The sequence below is a fragment of the Anoplopoma fimbria genome, chromosome 3 (assembly GCF_027596085.1).
Source record: "Anoplopoma fimbria isolate UVic2021 breed Golden Eagle Sablefish chromosome 3, Afim_UVic_2022, whole genome shotgun sequence".
Classification (NCBI taxonomy): Eukaryota; Metazoa; Chordata; class Actinopteri; order Perciformes; family Anoplopomatidae; genus Anoplopoma; species Anoplopoma fimbria.
In genome coordinates this window covers 5,201,711-5,216,397 of record NC_072451.1, presented here as the reverse complement: position 1 = coordinate 5,216,397, position 14,687 = coordinate 5,201,711, and the positions used below count along the sequence as shown (strand labels likewise).

Here is a 14,687-nt window from a genome sequence, read left to right as displayed (position 1 = left end):
TTTACAGAACTCACAAACTCCCCACCCACAACACTCTCATGATATTTTTACATTTCCTGTTGTAAAAAAACGGAAGACCTCGAGTTAAAGACACATAGACAAAATGACAAGTATGTGTATTGTACATGGCAATGCACTGTAAAATGTTAGGTTTAGCACTTTCTTGTATACTAATGTAGAATAACAACTGGAATGTAGTCACTTTAGATTTAATATGTTGTGTTCAAGGTGCTCTATGGCCTCTGGGCCTCTACTGAGTCTATTGATGGTGTGGGCATTACTTCTTTTTTGTTATGTATGGCTGTTATTGACAGACAGTTAGCACTTTAGTACATGATGTACATTTGCACCTTAGGAGGATTAGCTGGTTAACATGGGACCTTAACATAGGAAGATATGTTTTTTGATTCTACTAAAAGCACTTACACATTGAATATGATTGAATTTGAAGCAGTCATATACTTTTAAATAGACGCTTCCTTCCTAAAAAAAGCTATTTTGATTTTCAGATTTTCCATCTCAAATGAGAGAATGTTTCATCACAAACAGCTGTAACCTGGATATGAATGCCCATCGGGTTATTGTGGGTTGCAAATGTTACTGTACTCCAGGAAGCCCTCCTTTCTGTGTAAAGTAGGATCCTTCTGTACGTCCATATCATTTTGAAGTTACTAACATCAAAAAACATTTTGTCGAAGCCCCTTTCATTTTTCAGTCGCGGCGACAAGGACATGAGAAGGACCACCAGAGGAGAGAATGTGAAAGTAATCTTGTAAGTCACTGATAATGATTCTATCCTGATGGAAAAGTCTGACGATGATGAATCAAGGATGAGTATGATGGATTTAAATGTGTTGGAAATTGTATGTATTTGTAAAAAATGTACTGAATTAACATCAAGCTCTGGAATGTTAAGTGCAGATGGAGAGATCAAATGAGAAAAAAATCTCTCTGGTTTAATAAAGCTGATTTTGAGTTATTAAAGGCAGTATTTTGTTTCATGTCAGAGGAGCAGTCGAAGCTGACAGATGTTGTGTTAAAAGGCCGTCTTAGATTGATAAAATATGAGAGCCATGGTGTGATGGGAAGATAGTCACAATTCAACCTATGGACACAAACTGGATTCATTTATGTTGTTCAAATAATTTAATTTATTTTAATTTGGGACTATTTGGAACGCTTGTTACATAAAATGTCTTCACAGTCCATTTCCTGAGAAGTTACAATTTTTTTGAGCGCTCACAAATCTCCTTACCACTTCCTCATGTAGACCATTTTGCAGAATGGGGCCGTGGGTCGCACTTCTCTTTATCGTTTATCTGCTGCGTTCATGTGAAACAGAAGGTAAGAACTTTATTTTATATACATTTATGGTTGTTGATCGTCTTTATTTGTTTTCAAGGTCAAAGCTTTTGTTAGGCAGCACTATTTCACCAATAGAAGTTAGATGACAAACTTTCAGACTTAGTTTTGAACTATCCAATTTAGAGAAATGCAATTCTCAGAGTTATGCTCATTGTCAATTCTTTCAATAATGATGCTAATAAAATCTTTTATTGAGATACGTTGAGATATGCATCTATGTCAGTTAATCCAGCAGGCGTCACGGAACAAAAGAGCTGAGTGTTTCTTTATGGTTAATCTGGATATTATTATTATTATTATTATTATTATGGATATATCTTCAGTTTAAGAGAAGGCAAAAGACACCAGTATACTTCAAAGTGTTCCTTCTTGAACAAAGCTCTAATACTGAATACTGAGACAGGCGGGAAATTGCTCAGTATACAGTATAAGAGCGTTGAACAAGAATGAATAATGCAATAAATATCATTGCCCTCAGCCAGTCAACAAGATTATTCAATATTATCCATGTTTTGATGAAGATCTTGATCCAGACACAGATTGTTAACGATCTAAAACTTTTTGTGTTCTTAAAGTTACACATTTAGAGGATTGACTTGCTTAGCGAAGGTATGCTCTCTTTAAGTCCTTTTTAGTTCTCATTTAGACATTTCTGCCTTGAATTTAAACACATATTATAACTATTACGTTAGAGGAAGTCTGTGATACGGAGAAAAAAACTTTAAGGTGGTTAGAGACACATACTAGCCACATGTTGAAAAGGTGTAGATACATCCGTCTCTCTGATACACATGTAGACTTTACACCTCCCACAGTGTAACTACCTCTTTATTCAGTCTGTGGAAATAACTGATCACTGTCTGATTTTCTAAACACATCCATGGTCTCGTAAACTCAATCTGGGGGAACAATAGTACGGGTAAGAGGGAGGGAAAAGAATACAAGGTGAAAGAAAGTCCCCTGTTTTTCAGAATGAAAATCCTTTGTCATGTTAAAAAAAAGAAATTAGTGACATCTTCCTCTCAGTGGGCTTAGTTTACCTCTTAAACTCCTCATGAGGCAATATGTGTCACCAGACAAAACCGATGTAAGACATTTTAAAATAACTCTTCCAATCATTGATAAGCCATGATAAGCTGAAGGTGTTTGAACTGATGGTTCAATGTATAAGAAACATAGTAGGGATGAAGTAACATTCAGTTATAATCATATATTGTGTGTGATTTGTATTGTTTTATGTGTCTACTGTTTTTACAGGGCCCATTGCTGTGACTCCTGTGTTTGTGAAGAAGGGAGATGATCTGATTCTGAATGTTGATGATGTTCCTGAGGATGTTTTAATTGTTGACTGGAACTTCAATAAAACGGTCAAATTAGTAAGATTTACATCCAGTGGACAGCCAACTGTCTTCGTTGATTTCATTGGAAGGATTGAGTTTCCTGTGAAAGAATTCTCTGTGAAATTGAAGAATCTTCAAAAGGCAGACAGTGGAGTTTATACTGCAAAAGTGTTAACGGCTCTAGGAGACAAACTAGCTGAATACAAGGTCACAGTTGAAGGTGAGTTTGTTAACCTTTCAGACACTGATAGAGAGTTTCTGCTCTCATGTTTCTAAATTCTTCACAGAAACTTTCCCCCCTCAGATCCAGTGTCTCCAGTTAAACTGACAGTGGACCCAGTGGACCCAGTGGACCCACTGGTCTCCAGAAGCTCCTGTAATCTCACTGTGACCTGCAGTACACAGGACTCCCACATCAGCAGCACTATTAGATGTGTCAACCAAACCTGCAGTCAGGAGGGAGGAGAGCAACCAGAGGTCACAACCTCTGGTGCTTCTCTCCGGGTCTACCTGTTGAATAGCTCAATCATCTGTAACCATAGTAACCATGTTAGCTGGACCAAAGACGTTAAAATGATTGAAGACTTTTGCCCCAAATATGCTGGTAAGACTGAAAGACAAAACGGCTTCCTTATAGTAATGCACATTTTACCTTTTAAAGAAAACCTTTATAACTCCAAGTGAAGAAGTTCTGGTTTTCTTTCTGTGGTACATTAAATAAAATGGGTTTGTTAGGAATATGGTTGAACTCCATTTATGTTTTATTGTTTTTTCAGGGGTGTGCTGGCTGTATTTTTAGAACTAAAAACCATTTGCAGTACAAATCTTGTTAACTTGCCTATAAACTGCTGTGAAGCATTTTTGTGAAGCGCAGGAAAAACAACAATTTGTGTGTGTGTGTGTGTGTGTGTGTGTGTGTGTGTGTGTGTGTGTGTGTGTGTGTGTGTGTGTGTGTGTGTGTGTGCGTGTGTGTGTGTGTTGATATAAAATGTAGTTTAAATCAGTTTACATTTTTTTTGTTAATTGACATTTTCTCAAGTGAAAACAATTAAAAAACTAAAATCATGAGCCTTATTTAGCGGCTAGCACGGAATTTACGGAACATGATGCTACAATGACACATTCCCAACTATGTTGCATGACTGAAACCAGGCAGACTCTTCTAATCTGGCTTTTATTTTGTTTTTTGTTTTGCAGATCCTCCCCCTCCCCCTCCCCCTCCCTCTTCCAATCACATTGTGATTGTTATTTGCGTCATGTTTCCTCTCATCATAATGGCTGTTCTGTTAGGCCTGTTTCTTCATCATCGACAGAGAGGAACCTGTAAGTCCAAGTATACATTTTAACATATAAATACAAGTGATACAAGTGTTTACTCTATATAGGATTTCAGCTTTTTAAAGTTCATCGTCTGCCATACCTATATACCCTCCTTGTATTATTACGTTATTCAATTACACAATATACAGTCCAAAGTAGGGAAATCCACAACTCATCAAATCATTATTTACCATACCAATGTTGTGCCAAACTTCTGTGTACCTTAAAGCCCCTACATGTAGATTTGTTTTTCATTTTATCTATATAGCCTAATATCACAAATCACATATTGCCTGATAGGGCTTCACAATCTGTACAATTTAGAACATCCTATGTCCTTGGATGCTTGCATCAGATAAGTTAATCATTTTTTTGTGATAAATATACATATACATACTTTTAATTGTTGAAAAAGGAGACAACCTCAAAAATTGGTGCAGTCTTTATGCTTTACCCATTCATTCTTAGCATCACCAGGTCAGGTCCCAGAGGTATCTGCATGCTTTGCTGTCTGCCAAAGCTCATTGTTTTGATAAAACCTCTAGGAGTCGCCAACATCCCAACATATCAAATCCCACACACAGAGGCTTTAAAGTGTGCTGCTGTTTGAGGATGGAGTAATTTAGACACACCCAGAAATGCGGTCTCCATTAAGCTGCAGCTCAAGTAATTTAATTGTTAAACAGTTAAAAAAACAGATATCTTTAAAACGCAGTTTTTTTCTATGACTGACCTGCAGATAAAAGAGAGACCATCGAGAATACTGTTTATGGAGTTCCTCAGGTACTTTTTTTTTTTCTAACATCACTCTCTGATTGACGCAAAATTAAGAAATGTTTTTTAAATCTAAACCTGATGCCTCACATGCTTCTATTGGCTATGCTCATAAATCAGTATGCATTTTCCTGACATGGTGTTGTATTTACTTTATATAACCTGTGACTCATCTCTTCATCAGTTATCTACCACTTATCTGTTTCCAGGTCCTGCTGCTTGCTGCTACCTGCCACATGCACACATCACTGGTTGTGCTGCTTGCTTGTGCTCAAATGTAATGTTTTGGACCCGATGAACCTAATGCACCACTATCCATCTATCCAAACTGGGTCTCTTCTGGCAATTTGTCCACTCAAACTGTTTCTTTCTGCTGTGTATGTGTCGTTTGCTTTTGTGTCTTTGTTGTCCCATCATTGCGATGCTCCACTTTGCAAAATAGCAAATGCACTTTTGTACAAATATCGAGTCCCATACTGGTGTCTAAAATACTGCAACAATGTAATTTGAATATATCACTTCTACTACATGATCATAGCTTTACTGGCTTCTTTTTTTGCTTCCATTTATTTGAACACACCAGTTAACCTAAGCTACATGTGACTTTTTACTGAGCCAAAGGTTTTGCACTAAATTTACTTACACAATGAACATTGTGAGCAGAAGACTCTCAGGTGAGATCTGCACTCATTGTCTGCATGTGTGTTAATTGTTTTGCAAATCTAATTTTCAGTCTTAAAACAACTAGAGAAAACTAAATGATAGTTTTCTCTAGTTGTTTTAAGACTGAAAATGAGATTTGCATCACGTGTGTCTTTTTCTAGATACAACATACTTCATGTGTTGTCAAAGTGGCGTAGATGCTTTGTTCATGTGCTTGTGTTTAAGCTGCAGTGTGATGTGCTCTCTCTCGGCCAAAAGATTCGTTTGAACTCAGCGCTTCGTGAAAAACGCCTTAAAAATATGTTTTGTAGCAATTTCATGCATGTAAGATAACATTTAACTGTAATGTTATAAAAATCTGACTTATCCTTTATGAAGACAAACAATATTTTTTAAGTATTTATATGAGCAGCTGGGAGATAACTTTCCACTTTAAAAATATCTCAATAGTGAAATTTAAAAATGGCAGACGTTTGTTAAAGATGTATTTGATTTATTTTCCAGGTCGCACCTACAGCCCAACCTCGGGATCAGAATCCGACAGATGATGCTTCAGGTCTTTCTCCAACCTCCACCTACAGCTTGGTAGGACCTCACACTGGACCTCTGGAACCCACTGAGACTAGAGACACGACTCAACCAGAGAGCGTGTATGCTCAGGTGATGAAGCCATCTAGGTGCTAAACAATCAATGAAGTATTCAACAATTCCTGAAGTTTCAAGTTCTATTTAAAGCTAGGGTGGGTATTAATTAATTAATTTCTTTACTGTAATATTTGGCAAAACTGTCCTAATAGCCAGTCAGCTATATGTAGGTGAAGTGCTCTGAGAATATCTGCTCATAACTTTGCTCTCCCCTGCCTCTGTGGGCCGCACCCAAAAATTGCCACCGCTCATGTACACTTTGACCAATCAGAGCGAGGCTCCGATTCTCCGTTCTTATTGGCTGTGGGACTGTCCGGTCACCTTGGCAACGACGTTGGTGCGTCCCTGCGTGTTTCGTCTTCCTATCAATGTAACTGAATTCACATGAACGCGCATAACTGACGTTCGGTGGGAGGAGCTACAGCAGGTAGCGTGGCAGGGAGAGGCCAGAGAGCACGCGACGGAATCTCAACGGCTGTTTTCGCCCACCCTAGCTTTAAGTGTTGCCAAAGATATCAATGTTTAAGTTTATGGGACCTGCTTATGTGAAGAAATAATTTGTATGTATGTACAAAGTGAGAACAGTGATAATTGGATACAATCAATGGATAATAAATAAAGCATTTGTTTAAAAGAAATAATGTTTACATGAAGTTTTTCTCACCAAAATGCATTACTGAGTCCATGTTTTAAATCCATCACCCTCACCATGGAACATTTGCAAAGCTGATTTTATAATTGTTTAAATCTTACATTTTTTTACGTCCATGTTTGCTGGCTTGCATTCTTCCACCTCCTCCTCTATACTGCCTTTTCTTGTGTGTTACTGCCTCCAGCTGTGGCCAAACCGACAGAGAACATGACTAAAAACAGCATAATAGTTTTATGTTGATTCATTTTTTTATTTTATTATTTAGCTTAGCTTGCTTTTTTGTGTTAATTGAAACAATCACGTTCAAGTGCTGGCCTATATGTTCTCTACTTAAAAATGCAGTAATGGAGGTAAATGGTACTTCATACACCGAACATGAAAATGAGTTATCTAATTATTAATGTAATTAAATATTCCTATAATTAACATTTCTGTTTTACACATTTATAAAAGTCATAAGACTTTGAGTTTCAGCTCGGTTTGCTTTTTATACCATAAAAAAACACCAATGAGTGATGCTAAGCAAGCTTTTACAGAACTCTCAAACTCCCCACCCACAACACTCTCATCATATTTTTACATTTTCTGTTGTAAAACAACGGAAGACCTCGAGTTAAAGACACATAGACAAAATGACAAGTATGTGTATTGTACATGGCAATGCACTGTAAAATGTTGGGTTTAGCACTTTCTGTTAAACTAATGTAGAATAACAACTGGAATGTAGTCACTTTAGATTGAATATGTTGTGTTCAAGGTGCTCTATGGCCTCTGGGCCTCTACTGAGTCTATTGATGGTATGGGCATTACTTCTTTTTTGTTATGTATGGCTGTTATTGACAGACAGTTAGCACTTTAGTACATGATGTACATTTGCACCTTAGGAGGATTAGCTGGTTAACATGGCACCTCACCATGGGAAGATATGTTTTATGATACTACTAAAAGCACTTACACATTGAATATGATTGAATTTGAAGCAGTCATATACTTTTAAATAGACGCTTCCTTCCTAAAAAAACTTTCAGATTTTCCATCTCAAATGAGAGAATGTTTCATCACAAACAGCTGTAACCTGGATATGAATGCCCGTCGGGTTATTGTGGGTTTGCTAATGTTACTGTACTCCAGGAAGCCCTCCTTTCTGTGTAAAGTCGGATCCTTCTGTACGTCCATATCATTTTGAAGTAACTAACATCAAAAAACATTTTGTCGAAGCCCCTTTTATTTTTCAGTCGCGGCGACAAGGACATGAGAAGGACCACCAGAGGAGAGAATGTGAAAGTAATCTTGTAAGTCACTGATAATGATTCTATCCTGATGGAAAAGTCTGATGATGATGAATGAAGGATGAGTATGATGGATTTAAATGTGTTGGAAATTGTATGTATTTGTTACACTTTTACTGAATTAACATCAAGCTCTGGAATGTTAAGTGCAGATGGAGAGATCAAATGAGAAAAAAATCTCTCTGGTTTAATAAAGCTGATTTTGAGTTATTAAAGGCAGTATTTTGTTTCATGTCAGAGGAGCAGTCGAAGCTGACAGATGTTGTGTCACACGGCCGTCTTAGATTGATAAAATATGAGAGCCATGGCGTGATGGGAAGATAGTCACAAGTCAACCTATGGACACAAACTGTTCAAAGAATAATCCCATTTCCTTAAAATGGGATTATACAGTCAGCTTTTTCTTGAGCGTTCACAAATCTCCTTACCACTTCCTCATGTAGACCAGTTTGCAGGATGGGGCCGTGGGAGACACTTCTCTTTTCCGTTTATCTGCTGCGTTCATGTGAAGCACAAAGTAAGAACTTTATTTTATATACATTTTCGGTTGTTGATCGTCTTTATTTGTTTTCAAGGTCAGAGCTTTTGTACCGTAGCACTATTTCACCAATAGAAGTTAGATGACAAACTTTCAGACTTAGTTGTGAACTATGTAACTTAGAGGAATGTGTCACGGGTGTGTTAAGGACCCAAAAGCAATGCGACAGAAACACGGAGTAGTAGGGATACGCTTTGTTCCAGACGGGAAAACCAGACTGACCGCCTGTCTCACAGCGGGATGTAAAGAGTGGGATGTAAATGTAACTGTTTCTTCACTGTCACACTAACATCAATCACTGCAGCCATTTATTGGAGATGATACACGGGCATACTGCCTGTATTGTAAGGCTGATTTATACGCCAAACTTTGTGATATAAAGAAAACACATGACAACTCAAAAACATACTCAAAAGGCAAAGCCTTATAACAGTTCCACCCAAAGCAAGCTGCCAGTAATGAGTAAAAAAAAAAAAATCCAATAACAATTATGCAAATTAGGCGATGACGTCATTTAGCGACTTAGGACAGCCAAAAGGTACTGTCCTTACTGAGGAGTTGGCAACACTGCAAGGCATGCAGAAAGAGTTTCTGTTTCTTCTTCTTCTTCTTCTTGGGTTTTAACGACAGCTTGCATCCGTAGCGTTGCATTACTACCATCTTCTGGAGTTAGTTAACTCCTACCTGCTATATCTTACTCATCAGACCTGTTCTTCAGTGCTTCAACATGATGGAGCATATTTCATCTTTCCCCAGTGCAGTCTTCCCTGTTTTAGCCACCTCTCCTACCTGAGTCCCAGTATTTTCTCCAGTACATCCGTTTTGCCTGTCTTATTGTTCTCCTTACAACTGCCTGAGCTTGTTTGTACTCATTTGCTGGAAATGATGTGTTCTTTTCACGAGCTTAAATGCTTTGTTTCTACTTCTTACTGCTTCTTTACATTTGTTATCCCACCATGGTACTGCCTTCCTCTGTATTTTGCCTTTACTTTTAGGTATGGATTCTAATGCAGCTGATATTATACCCTGTCTTACTTTGTTATCTAATGTTTCTATGTCCATATTATAATCAGTCTGACTCAGGTATCTATCACTGTCTTTTTAAAAACATTTCCCAGTCAGCCTTCTCAAACACCCATCTTCCTCCTCTGGGTTCTGTGGTCAGCACTGTAGAAATGTTAAGTTTACATAAGACTGGATAATGGTTGCTCCCTATGGTTCCTTCTTGATGCACCTTCCAATCACACAAAGGTGTCATATTACTGGAGACCAGTGTGAGATCAAGTACTGATTCCTTTCTGGTGTTGACATCTATTATTTTATTTCCATTGTTTAAGCACACTAAGTTTTTTTCATTTAAGAGCTCTTCTATTACTTGACCATTCTTATCCATTCTTTCAATCTGGATCCTTTCAGTTTTAGATTTAATCTCAGATGTTGCATTTATCACCCCTGCTATAAATGTTACCAGTTCCTTCTTCTCCCTCCATACCTTTCTCTGCTCTTGTTGTTTGTCTGCAGTTTGCTCTATATCATGTTCTCCCCCCTTAATCGGCTTTTTCTGTTCAGCTTTCTTAACTGCTTCTGCAGAAGAAACTTTTTCCTTCACTTTTATCTGCTGCACCTCCACCTCTCGTCTCAATACTTCACACCCCCAAAAGGCAACACTATGATTACCTCCACAGTTACAGCACTTTGGTCTCACTCCCTCTCCACACTTCCCATACTCATGATCCCCACCACACCTAGCACATCTTCTTTTTCCTTTGCACACCTTAGCCACATGTCCAAATTCCTGACAGTTAAAGCACCTCATAGGCTTTGGTATGAATTATCTTACATTGTATCTCATGAATCCATAGTATAGCTCCTTAGGGATAATCTTGGTCTCAAACTCAACTAAAATGGTTTCCGTCTCCATTTTCTCAACTCCCCTTGTCATTCTTTTAGCATCTTTGACTGATTCATTCCGCATCCTCAAGTTCTCCACCAGTTCTTTCATGCCAACACTGTAAGGTACTCCGGTAATCACCCCCCTGCAACCACCAACCTTCTTCTCCCCCACTCTTACTACTTTAGCAACTTTGATTCTTTCCAACAAAACTAATTTTCTTTGCCTTCTCCGTCTGCGCCTCAGTATTACAGCCAATAAGCAGGTTTCCATCTCCCAAAACTCTCGCATATTTCACTTCTCCAACCTGCCCTCTAATGATTTTTGTTAACTTTTGCAGATCGACTTTCTTTACTCCCCCCTCTCCTTCAAATCGAACCACAACATTAAGCAACTCAGCTTTCGGGTCCTTCTCCTCCCCTCACTCTCCGTTCCACCTGAGCTAGCTGCATTATTTTTCTTTCTCTTGCGGCTAGCCGCCTTAATGGGTCGATTCCCTCTCACCTCCTCCTCTCACTCACTCTCCCTCCCCCCGTCACTACGCTTTCTCTCTTCCTCACTAAACTCCATGCTGTTGCTGTCAACATCTGACTATCTGATTATGTGAGTGAGAGAGAGTGTCAGGATGGAGGGGCTGAGTAGTGACAGGCTGGTGAGGTGGGAGTGGCTGAGAGGTGAGTGAGAGACTGAGTGACAGGAGTGTATGGGAGCAGAACTGTGACAGAATGTTTGCAATTCTCAGAGATATGCTCATTGTCAATTATTTCAATAATGATGCTAATAAAATCTTTTATTGAGATACGTTGAGATATACTGTGATACTCTATGTCAGTTAATCCAGCAGGTGTCACCAAACAAAAGAGCTGAGTGTTTCTTTATGGTTATCCTGGATATTATTATTATTATTATGGATATATCTTCAGTTTAAGAGAAGGCAAAACACACCAGTATACTTCAAAGTGTTCATTCTTGAACAAAGCTCTAATACTGAATAGAACCTTTAAGGTGGTTAGAGACACATACTAGCCACATGTTGAAAAGGTGTAGATGCATACGTCTCTCCGATATACATGTAACTACCTCAGTATTCAGTCTGTGGAAATAACTGCTCACTGTCTGATTTTATAAACACATCCATGGTCTGCTGGGGGAACAATAGTGTGGGTAAGAGGGAGGGAAAAGAAGACAAGGTGAAAGAAAGTCTTCCTCTCAGTGGGCTTAGCTTCACCTCTTAAACTTCTCTTTCCTGAGGCAATATGTGTCACCAGACAAAACCAATATAAGCGATTTTATAAGAACTCTTCCAATCATTGTTAAGCCATGATAAGCTGAAGGTGTTTGAGCTGATGGTTCAATGTATAAGAAACATAGTAGGGATGAAGTAACATTCAGTTATATTCATATATTGTGTGTGATTTTTATTGTTTTATGTGTCTACTGTTTTTACAGGGCCCATTGCTGTGACTCCTGTGTTTGTGAAGAAGGGAGATGATCTGATTCTGAAGGTTGATGTTGATGTTCCTGAGGATTTTGTACTTGTTGACTGGAACTTCAATAAAACTAAATTAGTAAGATTTATTCATGGTAGTGAACCAATAATCTTTTCTAATTTCAATGGAAGGATTGAGTTTGCTGTGAAAAAATTCTCTGTGAAATTAAAGAATCTACAAAAGGCAGACAGTGGAGTTTATACTGCAAAAGTGTTAAGGAATCAAGAAACCCAACCACTAGCTGAATACAAGGTCACAGTTGAAGGTGAGTTTGTTAACCTTTCAGACACTGATAGAGAGTTTCTGCTCTCATGTTTCTAAAATTCTTCACGGAAACTTTCCCCCCTCAGATCCAGTGTCTCCAGTTAAACTGACAGTGGACCCAGTGGACCCAGTGGACCCACTGGTCTCCAGAAGCTCCTGTAATCTCACTGTGACCTGCAGTACACAGGACTCCAACATCAGCAGCACTATTAGATGTGTCAACCAAACCTGCAGTCAGGAGGGAGGAGAACAATCAGAGGTCACAACCTCTGGTGCTTCTCTCCGGGTCTACCTGTTGAATAGCTCAATCATCTGTAACCATAGCAACCATGTTAACTGGACCAAAGAGATTAAAATGATTGAAGACTTTTGCCGCAAACATCCTGGTAAGACTGAAAGACAAAACGGCTTCCTTATAGTAACGCACATTTTAAGTTTTAAAGAACATTTTTATAACTCCAAGTGAAGAAGTTCTGTTTATTTTTCTGCGGTACATTAAATAAAATGGGTTTCTTACGAATATGGTTGAACTCCATTTATGTTTTATTGTTTTTTCAGGGGTGTGTGGGCTGTATTTTTAGAAATAAAAAACATTTGCAGTACAAATATTGTTAACTTCGAAAAATAACTTTTTTTTACTGTAAACTGCTGTGATGCATTTTTGTGAAGTACAGGAAAAGCGTGTGTGTGTGTTACAATGACACATTCCCAACTATGTTGCATGACTTAAACCAGGCAGACTCTTCTAATCTGGCTTTTATTTTGTTTTTTGTTTTGCAGATCCTCCCCCTCCCTCTTCCAATCACATTGTGACTGTTATTTGCGTCATGTTTCCTCTCATCATAATGGCTGTTCTGTTAGGCCTGTTTCTTCATTGTCAACAGAGAGGAACCTGTAAGTCCAAGTATACATTTTAACATATAAACACAAGTAACATCTACAAATTCCTATTTGTTTACTCGACATAGGATTTAAGCTTTTTAAAGTTCATCGTCTGCCATACCTATATACCCCCCTTGTATTATTAAGTTGTTCAATTACACAATATACAGTCCAAAGTAGGGAAATCCACCACTAATCATTATTTACCATAGCCAATGTTGTGCCAAACTTCTGTGTACCTTAAATCCCCTACATGTAGATTTGTTTTTAATTTTATTTATATAGCCTAATATCACAAATCACAAATTTGCCTGATAGGGCTTCACAATCTGTACAATTTAGGACATCCTATGTCCTTGGATGATTGCATCAGATAAGTTGATACATTTTTTGTGATAAATATACATGTGATATATTATCAAAATATACTTTTCATTGTTGATGAAGGAGACAACCTCAAAATTGGTGCAGTCTTTATGCTTTACCCATTCATTCTTAGCATCACCAGGTCAGGTCCCAGAGGTATCTGCATGCTTTGCTGTCTGCCAAAGCTCATTGTTTTGATAAAACCTCTAGGAGTCGCCAACATCCCAACATATCAAATCCCACACACAGAGGCTTTAAAGTGTGCTGCTGTTTGAGGATGGAGTAATTTAGACACACCCAGAAATGCGGATTCAATTAAGCTGCAGCTCAAGTAATTTAATTGTTAAACAGTTAAAAAAACAGATATCTTTAAAGCGCCGTGTTTTTCTATGACTGACCTGCAGATAAAAGAGAAAGCATCGAGAATACTGTTTATGAACTTCCTCAGGTACTTTTTTTTTTTTCTAACATCACTCTCTGATTGACGCAAAATTAAGAAATGTTTTTTAAATCTAAACCTGATGCCTCACATGCTTCTATTGGCTATGCTCATAAATCAGTATGCATTTCCCTGACATGGTGTTGTATTTACTTTATATAACCTGTGACTCATCTCTTCATCAGTTATCTACCACTTATCTGTTTCCAGGTCCTACTGCTTGCTGCTACCTGCCACATGCACACATCACTGGTTGTGCTGCTTGCTTGTGCTCAAATGTAATGTTTTGGACCCGATGAACCTAATGCACCACTATCCATCTATCCAAACTGGGTCTCTTCTGGCAATTTGTCCACTCAAACTGCGTTTCTTTCTGCTGTGTATGTGTCGTTTGCTTGTGTCTTTGTTGTCCCATCATTGCGATGCTCCCCTTTGCAAAACAGCAAATGCACTCTTCGTACAAATAACGAGTCCCATACTGGTGTCTAAAATACTTCAACAATGTCATTTGAATATATCACTTCTACTACATGATCATAGCTGTGTTGTTTTCTCCCTTTGCTTCAGTTTATTTGAACAAACCAGTTAACCTAAGCTACATGTGACTTTTTACTGAGCCAAAGGTTTTGTACTGCATTTACTTACACAATGAAAATTGTGCTCATAAAACTCTCAGATGAGATCTGCACTCATTGTCTGCACGTGTGTTAATTGTTCTGCAAACCTCATTTTCAGTCTTAAAACAATTACAGAAAACTATAATTTGCAG

The 14,687-nt window shown here is 38.1% G+C and overlaps 1 protein-coding gene across 2 annotated transcripts; it reads left to right on the top strand.

Annotated features, from left to right (window-relative positions):
- The first annotated feature begins 289 nt into the window (after positions 1-289).
- Positions 290-6,724, top strand: LOC129089417 (SLAM family member 7-like). 2 transcript variants are annotated; one of them, XM_054596861.1, is made up of 7 exons: positions 298-772; positions 1,271-1,344; positions 2,623-2,925; positions 3,010-3,309; positions 3,903-4,028; positions 4,765-4,808; positions 5,967-6,724. In XM_054596861.1, the coding sequence occupies exons 1-7, from the start codon at positions 732-734 to the stop codon at positions 6,144-6,146; spliced, it is 1,068 nt and encodes a 355-aa protein (XP_054452836.1). In that variant the 5' UTR covers positions 298-731; the 3' UTR covers positions 6,147-6,724. The 2 variants fall into 2 exon arrangements, with proteins under 2 accessions (XP_054452837.1, XP_054452836.1); XM_054596862.1 differs by lacking the exon at positions 4,765-4,808 and having other exon boundaries at positions 290-772; positions 5,967-6,100.
- The last annotated feature ends 7,963 nt before the right edge of the window (positions 6,725-14,687 follow it).